Source organism: Nansenia antarctica (assembly GCF_963989245.1).
Source record: "Nansenia antarctica genome assembly, chromosome: 2".
In the NCBI taxonomy this organism is placed as follows: Eukaryota; Metazoa; Chordata; class Actinopteri; order Argentiniformes; family Microstomatidae; genus Nansenia; species Nansenia antarctica.
The window spans coordinates 27,431,141-27,440,861 of NC_137675.1; the positions used below are offsets into that span (position 1 = coordinate 27,431,141).

The 9,721-nt window shown below is 43.7% G+C and overlaps 1 protein-coding gene across 1 annotated transcript; it reads left to right on the top strand.

The window, feature by feature from the left end:
• Positions 1 to 2,925: 2,925 nt before the first annotated feature.
• Positions 2,926 to 6,365, top strand: LOC308150049 (chromobox protein homolog 3-like; the record flags this gene model as incomplete). Its single annotated transcript, XM_080522919.1, has 4 exons — positions 2,926 to 3,056; positions 3,157 to 3,322; positions 3,751 to 3,845; positions 6,239 to 6,365. The coding sequence occupies 4 exons, from the start codon at positions 2,926 to 2,928 to the stop codon at positions 6,363 to 6,365; spliced, it is 519 nt and encodes a 172-aa protein (XP_080379045.1).
• Between the last annotated feature and the right edge of the window lie 3,356 nt (positions 6,366 to 9,721).

Genomic DNA, 9,721 nt, shown 5'->3' on the forward strand with positions numbered 1-9,721 from the left:
GTCCTCCACTGAGGAGCCAGAGACTGAGGACAACAAAGCCAAGAAGAAGAAGGATACGGTGGGTGTGCTGACTGATCTGCACCACCAGGTCAGGTGGGCGGGGGACAACAAGACAGGGAGAGACTGGTATTGACAGAGCTCACGGAGCAAGTTACAATAAAGACACTTACATTTAAATACAGAAGGACTCACGCGTATTTGTAATAGAATAACACGACATGGTGTCAGCAGTCCTGTAAGTGAGTGTTAAGAGTTAGGTCGGCCGACAGTGTCATTTGAGCTCGTGACGGTGAGAAGGGAGGAAGAAAAGATGGTTGATAATGCTAACGCGGGAGCAGCTGCAGTCCAGAGAGCGGCGCCAGTTTCAAGTGCTACGTTCAGCATCCAGCCTCCGGAGTCCTTCGACTTTTCAAAGCCGCAAGAGTGGGCCAAATGGATACGCAGGTTTGAAAGATTTCGTCTGGCAAGTAACCTGACGGTTAGCACTGAAGAGAATCAAGTCAACACGCTAATATATTGTATGGGAGATGAGGCGGATGATATTTTACGTGGACTAAATCTGACTGATGCTCTAAGACGTACTTACCAAGGGGTGCGCGATGGATTACAGGGTTTCTTCGTAGTCAAGAAGAACGTTATCTACGAGCGTGCCAAATTTAACATGCGCAAGCAGGGAGAATGCGAGACGGTGGACTCATTTGTGACGACACTATATGCGCTGGCGGAGCATTGTACATATGGAGTGCTACATGACGGAAAAGGGGAAGAAGGACATGAAGCAGGAGCCACCTTTGGAGGAGTTTGTTGTAGAGAAGATAATGGACCGACGTATCGTCAATGGGAAGGTTGAATACTTTCTGAAATGGAAAGGATTTCCAGAGTGAGTACAACCTGGAAGTGCTTCCCTGGTATGGGGCTATGTTTGTAGAATTAAATGTGAATTATTGGCTTGGTGATCTTTTTTTAAAAATATATTTCAGGACGGATAACACATGGGAGCCTGCGGAAAACCTTGACTGTCCGGAGCTGATTTCAGCGTTCCTTGAATCCCAGAAGAATGTAGTGGAGAAGCCTGATAACAAAAGGAAGTCCTCCACTGAGGAGCCAGAGACTGAGGACAACAAAGCCAAGAAGAAGAAGGATACGGTGGGTGTGCTGACTGATCTGCACCACCAGGTCAGGTGGGCGGGGGACAACAAGACAGGGAGAGACTGGTATTGACAGAGCTCACGGAGCAAGTTACAATAAAGACACTTACATTTAAATACAGAAGGACTCACGCGTATTTGTAATAGAATAACACGACATGGTGTCAGCAGTCCTGTAAGTGAGTGTTAAGAGTTAGGTCGGCCGACAGTGTCATTTGAGCTCGTGACGGTGAGAAGGGAGGAAGAAAAGATGGTTGATAATGCTAACGCGGGAGCAGCTGCAGTCCAGAGAGCGGCGCCAGTTTCAAGTGCTACGTTCAGCATCCAGCCTCCGGAGTCCTTCGACTTTTCAAAGCCGCAAGAGTGGGCCAAATGGATACGCAGGTTTGAAAGATTTCGTCTGGCAAGTAACCTGACGGTTAGCACTGAAGAGAATCAAGTCAACACGCTAATATATTGTATGGGAGATGAGGCGGATGATATTTTACGTGGACTAAATCTGACTGATGCTCTAAGACGTACTTACCAAGGGGTGCGCGATGGATTACAGGGTTTCTTCGTAGTCAAGAAGAACGTTATCTACGAGCGTGCCAAATTTAACATGCGCAAGCAGGGAGAATGCGAGACGGTGGACTCATTTGTGACGACACTATATGCGCTGGCGGAGCATTGTACATATGGAGTGCTACATGACGGAAAAGGGGAAGAAGGACATGAAGCAGGAGCCACCTTTGGAGGAGTTTGTTGTAGAGAAGATAATGGACCGACGTATCGTCAATGGGAAGGTTGAATACTTTCTGAAATGGAAAGGATTTCCAGAGTGAGTACAACCTGGAAGTGCTTCCCTGGTATGGGGCTATGTTTGTAGAATTAAATGTGAATTATTGGCTTGGTGATCTTTTTTTAAAAATATATTTCAGGACGGATAACACATGGGAGCCTGCGGAAAACCTTGACTGTCCGGAGCTGATTTCAGCGTTCCTTGAATCCCAGAAGAATGTAGTGGAGAAGCCTGATAACAAAAGGAAGTCCTCCACTGAGGAGCCAGAGACTGAGGACAACAAAGCCAAGAAGAAGAAGGATACGGTGGGTGTGCTGACTGATCTGCACCACCAGGTCAGGTGGGCGGGGGACAACAAGACAGGGAGAGACTGGTATTGACAGAGCTCACGGAGCAAGTTACAATAAAGACACTTACATTTAAATACAGAAGGACTCACGCGTATTTGTAATAGAATAACACGACATGGTGTCAGCAGTCCTGTAAGTGAGTGTTAAGAGTTAGGTCGGCCAACAGTGTCATTTGAGCTCGTGACGGTGAGAAGGGAGGAAGAAAAGATGGTTGATAATGCTAACGCGGGAGCAGCTGCAGTCCAGAGAGCGGCGCCAGTTTCAAGTGCTACGTTCAGCATCCAGCCTCCGGAGTCCTTCGACTTTTCAAAGCCGCAAGAGTGGGCCAAATGGATACGCAGGTTTGAAAGATTTCGTCTGGCAAGTAACCTGACGGTTAGCACTGAAGAGAATCAAGTCAACACGCTAATATATTGTATGGGAGATGAGGCGGATGATATTTTACGTGGACTAAATCTGACTGATGCTCTAAGACGTACTTACCAAGGGGTGCGCGATGGATTACAGGGTTTCTTCGTAGTCAAGAAGAACGTTATCTACGAGCGTGCCAAATTTAACATGCGCAAGCAGGGAGAATGCGAGACGGTGGACTCATTTGTGACGACACTATATGCGCTGGCGGAGCATTGTACATATGGAGTGCTACATGACGGAAAAGGGGAAGAAGGACATGAAGCAGGAGCCACCTTTGGAGGAGTTTGTTGTAGAGAAGATAATGGACCGACGTATCGTCAATGGGAAGGTTGAATACTTTCTGAAATGGAAAGGATTTCCAGAGTGAGTACAACCTGGAAGTGCTTCCCTGGTATGGGGCTATGTTTGTAGAATTAAATGTGAATTATTGGCTTGGTGATCTTTTTTTAAAAATATATTTCAGGACGGATAACACATGGGAGCCTGCGGAAAACCTTGACTGTCCGGAGCTGATTTCAGCGTTCCTTGAATCCCAGAAGAATGTAGTGGAGAAGCCTGATAACAAAAGGAAGTCCTCCACTGAGGAGCCAGAGACTGAGGACAACAAAGCCAAGAAGAAGAAGGATACGGTGGGTGTGCTGACTGATCTGCAGCTGAGGTTATCAAGTGTATGTGCATGCAATGATTGTACCCACTTAGATAGCCTTTTCCATTTACACCTGTCCTTTCATGTAGACACAATCACAATATGGACAGTATCTGGATACACAATGTTTTAATGCAAGGTTTAAATGGGGTCTCGGTGTCCACCCTGAGGGCGGGGGGGGGGGGGGGGGGTACATTAATTGGGTGTAAGGCCCTGCAACAGTCTAGTATCCTGCTACACAAACGGGAGATGGGGATCCTGCGTTATGAGCCATTGCTGGTTCATGTGACCTGGTTTGCACAAGGTGTAGCCTACTTACAGTTCACATAAAAAGGTAAAGTATGCAGGTTCCCAGAGAGCTGATCTGTGTTGTGGTAAATGGTAATTTATTTATTGTGTTGTCTGTTTCAGAGTGAAAAGCCACGGGGCTTTGCCAGGAACCTTGACCCAGAGAGGATCATCGGCGCAACAGACGGCAGTGGTGAACTGAGGTTCCTGATGAAATGGTGAGTCTCACATGCACAAATGCCGACCTCGTACTTGTTGTCCCCACTCAAATCACACGTTCACTCGTATTGCTTTTTGTAGTCACTTTGGAACCCAACTTTGTTTGGAACCCAACTCTACATGGCAATACTTGAAATTGGGGGTGTTCATGATTAACAGTTATTAGATTACGTCTAATGATCGCAAGGTCGGCAGATCGTTGGTTCGAACCCCGGCTGGCTACATGTCGAGGTGTCATGGGCAAGACACTGAACCCCAAATTGCTCCCAATGAGCAGGTCAGCACCTTGCATGGTAGCTTGCCACCATTGGTGTATGAATGGGTGAATGAGAGGCCATTGTAAAGCGCTATGGAATAAGGCGCTTTAAGTCAGTCCATTTACCATTTAGATTAACCGTTGACTAGAAATGTAACCGGTTATTCTTATTGATTGATTTGATTAATTTAGTAAAATAACATTGGCAGATGGTGGTGGGTTGATAAAACCAGGTGTAAGTTTGATAATAAAACATTTTGACTTTCTGCTGGGTTTTTCCCTAACTGAAAAAGGGTCTTAGATGGGGGTCAGGGGAGAGTTATGGCTGCTAGGGGGTTTTAGGACGGCTTTTAAGGCCCATTCCCGATTCCCTTCCCTACGGCTCGTTTTGGAGTGCTGCTCACTTTGGAGCCAAGGCCTCTGAACAGAGCCACAAGGCGTAGGTAGTGGTTGAAATCTTTCCCAATTAAATGGGACAACCCTTCAAGACCCTGATGGGTCATCAGTAGTGTCATAGAAAAACATTGACGTTAGTGATTCATTCACAATTTAAGTTTTACACTATCAATCGATCAAACACGTCAAATCAAGTCATCAAATAACAAATAACAATGCTTCATTATCAGACCATGACAGAATAACAGTGCTCTGTAGGCTATCAACTGTGCTCCTACCGTGCCAGTCTGCACTGATATAGGACAACCGTGCAACAACTTCGTGGCTTAAGTTAAATTCGGGTGTCATATGCCATCAAAGGGGGGAAATACGACATGGAAATATGTCAAAATGCATGACTATCATGCCCAAATCAGCCGTAAAATATGTAACATTAGGTAGATAACGTTAGTAGACACGGAGCGCAGTTTTAGTTTAATAAGTGCAATAGCGTCATATGCCATCAAAGGGGGGAAATGCGACATGAAATGTTAAAATGCACCACTATCATGCACAAAACATGTAACGTCAGATAGATAACATTAGACACAGAGCGCAGATTTATTTTTATGGAGTTCTAAAATCCGATATGACAGGAACGCTGGAGAAACAGCCGCTGTCCATGTTATTAGTCAGCTACATGATATAACCCATCAATAATATGGCATAATAACAACTGTTCGGATTAGATTGCGTGTTTTGGTTCAAGAAGTGCCATAGCTATAGCTTCATGCCATCGAAGGGGGAAAATGCGACATGGAAAATGGTTGTGCTTGTTATTAGGGGTGTAACGGATCACGGATAATCCGTGATCCGTTCGGATCGCCCTCCACGGTTCGGAACGCATGTGTACCGCGGATCAATAGCAAAATCGTTTTTTTTTCTTTCCTAACACCAGGGGAGCCACCCCTCCTAAATTTCGTTGTTTGGTACCTGTACTGTAGCAATGACAATAAAGACCATTCATTCATTCAAATGTAACCGGTAGAAAAACAATCATGTGCGCTTTATTCTCACTCTCTGCATGTGTACTGAGTTGACAACAACATTCATTCACTCATCTCTGTCCCAATTATATCACGTCATATCACCCGCTAAGCAGCCTGGGTGATTGTGTAAACACACAAAAAAAGTACTCTGTTACTTTGCAGCAGTGATGTTATATATATGTTGTTATATATAGATGTTATATATATATGTGATATATATATATCAGTTTTGACATCTTGAATGTTGTTTTTTTGTTTCACACATTAAAAGTGGTGTTTTTACAGAATTCAAGGAAAATGTTGTTTTTATTAAAAAAAATATATGTTTTGTGTTGATCCGAAAAATGATCCGATCCGTGACTCAAAATCCGTGACACGATCCGATCCGTGAGTTAGGTGATCCGTTACACCCCTACTTGTTATAAAGAAAAGGTCTATAATACATCCCTGCCTTTTGAAGTCCTCCTTACTACCGTACTTTTCATAATGCACTTCCAACTTTTGTTTACACTTATGTGAATCTGCCTTTTTATTAGGGACATTTTCAGAAATGTCTTAAATAAATACGCTTCTGTCCTTGCTAGTTTGTAAGGTTTGGGTTGCCATGGAAATGAGAGCATGACTGACATGATGGAAGTTTATCAAACTTGCTACTAAAGGTCTATAATTAGTATGAGTCCTGAGCTATTCTTTTTCTCCCTCTGCTCTACAGGAAGAGCTCAGACGAGGCTGATCTGGTTCCGGCCCGTGAGGCAAACACTCGCTGTCCTCAGGTGGTCATAGCCTTCTATGAGGAGAGGCTCACCTGGTTCCCCTGTCCTGAGGATGAGTCACAGTAGCACCTGTTACGGTCTCCTCCCTGCTGTCTTGGTCTGATTGTGTTGCAGGATGGCAGTGGGGAGAGGAGGCCTGATTGGCTGATGTAGCACACCTGTGCCTATTTAGGGTGTGCGTGGGGGATCAGTCTCTCTCTCTCTCTCTCCATACAGGATATCCTTTGTTTTACTCCTTTGTTAGTGGCAAACCTTTTGTTCTTTAGTTTACACCTTACAACATTCCACATTACAGATCACTCACCCACACCCTACACAACTGATAAACTGACTATCACATCACATTTCTTCATTATTTATAGTCTTTAGTTGTTAATAAAAGAATAATTTACCTTTACCCTCGACTTGTCTCCCTATTTTGTCACTTACTCTGAGCCGGGTTAGTGACACACCCCACCTGACAAATGTCCCCGTGGCCCTGTTCCTGCCTCCGGACTAAAATATGTTTAAAATAAAGGTTTATATGCTTCATTTTACCCTCTCTGTCTGGTCTCTTGTGTGTTTTCACTATGAAAGTGACATGGACCCTGACCTCTCTAGTTACATTGGTGACTACATACTGCAACGCTTCTTTTGCCACCTTTCATATGAAGGAAGACTTTCTGCTGATCAGTGCCAACAGTCAACAAGTGGATTACCTGTTGGCTCAGGAGTCCCATGTCAGGAAAGGAGCATGACATAATAAAGTGCCCTCTGTTTGTCTTTGGAAAGTTCCTCTAAAAAGTACATTTTGGTCTGATCATGGCCTACTCTAGCAATTTAGGTTTTAGCAAAAGTACGGAATGTCACCTTTTGATTTTACGGTATTTTACCATCAAAGGAAAGGGTCACTATTTGGCTTGACATTTGTTTTATATGCATCTCCCATGTTGATGACTGACCCCAGATTTGAGTGCTTACCTTTTATTTAGCTGTATCTAGTGAAGGGTGATCGCTCAATTCAGAGATGGAATGGGAGTAAATGGGGCACTTAGCTTCTTATTCCATTAAGCACCAAAATGTCCTTTTAGAAATTCCTTAGCTAATTTTGTAGTAACTACATGTCTTCTAGGGGCTTTAGGTATATTACCAAAGGATTCTTGCAAAGTAATATTTAAATCAAAGTATGTTATATGCCGTGCCTTTGGAAAGTATGCAGACGCCTTCACTTTTTACACATTTTGTTGTGTTATAGAGTCAATTTAAAATGGATTGAATTAAACAATTATTTGCCATCAATCCACACACAATACCCCAGAAGGACACAGTGAAAACATGTTTTAAAATACAGAAATACCTCATGTACATAAGTGTTCAGACCCTTCGCTATGACGATCAACAAATATCTCTAAGTTGAATTGAGTCCATCTTAATGCAAGGATAATAGTTCAGGTATTTTTGGAATTCATATTTTTGCTTTTATAGTGTCTGATTTGCATAGGAGTCATTTAGTCATACCAGGTGATGTCTATAACAACAAAATGTGGAAAAAGTGAAGTGGTCTGAATACTTTCCGAAGGCACTGTACGTATGTTATTGAGTATGTTATTGTCTCAGGGTGCCCAAAAATTCTGAAATGACTTCATGCGAAGTGTCCTGTTTTCTCCAAGTTGAGTGATCACACCTGCTGTCATAACTAAATAACAAAGGCACTAAAAAAACATCTGGATCCATCGGGTCCAAGTGTCTGAATGCATGAATATACCCTCAAATACAAAACAAGTATAGACATTAGCATTGGAAATAAGTGTTTTTAATAATGCTTTCAGATGGTTAAAATAAATCTACTTCAACATCCTCTTGGCTAGTGCTCTCTCTCTCTCTCTCTCTCTCTCTCTCTCTCTCTCTCTCTCTCTCTCTCTCTCTCTCTCTCTCTCTCCTCTCTCTCTCTCTCTCTCTCTCTCTCTCTCTCTCTCTCTCTCTCTCTCTCTCTCTCTCTCTCTCTCTCTCTCTCTCTCTCTCTCTCTCTCTCTCTCTCTCTCTCTCTCTCTCTCTCTCTCTCTCTCTCTCTCTCTCTCTCTCTCTCTCTCTCTCTCTCTCTCTCTCTCTCTCTCTCTCTCTCTCTTCTCTCTCTCTCTCTCTCTTCTCTCTCTCTCTCTCTCTCTCTCTCTCTCTGTATATAAACCCCTCAAAAAAAGTTCGGAAATGCTTTTCTTGTTGATTATTCCTCCCCTTTAATAATACCAATTGGTATTGTATTTGCACACGGTGTCGCTAGCCACCCATAGCTTGGCTAGTTAGTCCATTATGTGGTATTATTGTAATTCTGTACAGGCCACCGTTGTGACATCAGGTCAGGTGGGCGGGGGACAACAAGACAGGGAGAGACTGGTATTGACAGAGCTCACGGAGCGAGTTACAATAAAGACACTTACATTTAAATACAGAAGGACTCACGCGTATTTGTAATAGAATAACACGACATGGTGTCAGCAGTCCTGTAAGTGAGTGTTAAGAGTTAGGTCGGCCGACAGTGTCATTTGAGCTCGTGACGGTGAGAAGGGAGGAAGAAAAGATGGTTGATAATGCTAACGCGGGAGCAGCTGCAGTCCAGAGAGCGGCGCCAGTTTCAAGTGCTACGTTCAGCATCCAGCCTCCGGAGTCCTTCGACTTTTCAAAGCCGCAAGAGTGGGCCAAATGGATACGCAGGTTTGAAAGATTTCGTCTGGCAAGTAACCTGACGGTTAGCACTGAAGAGAATCAAGTCAACACGCTAATATATTGTATGGGAGATTAGGCGGATGATATTTTACGTGGACTAAATCTGACTGATGCTCTAAGACGTACTTACCAAGGGGTGCGCGATGGATTACAGGGTTTCTTCGTAGTCAAGAAGAACGTTATCTACGAGCGTGCCAAATTTAACATGCGCAAGCAGGGAGAATGCGAGACGGTGGACTCATTTGTGACGACACTATATGCGCTGGCGGAGCATTGTACATATGGAGTGCTACATGACGAGCTGATTCGTGACAGGCTTGTCGTTGGACTGATGGATAAGCGGCTGTCCGAACTAGGGCTGCACGATTAATCGATTTTAAATCGAAATCGCGTTTTGAAATGATGCGATTAGCTAATCGCAAAGCCTGCGATTTGCCTGCGATTTTTTTTTTTTTTTTTTTAAAACCTTTATTTGACCAGGAAGTCACATTGAGATTAAAACCTCTTTTGGAAATTTGATCAGCACTCATGGAATGCCTCTTGTCCAATCAAATTACTTGGTCTCTTTATGACTTTGAACCCGGCGCTCTCAGAGCGAATTTACGAACGCAGGCATAGGTTGTGTCACGACAGTCAGTCCAATTATTATGAGACTTTGGGCTAACGTAACGGAGACAATTAGACACCACTTGGCTTACTGGACGTATGATAAACGTTAGTAT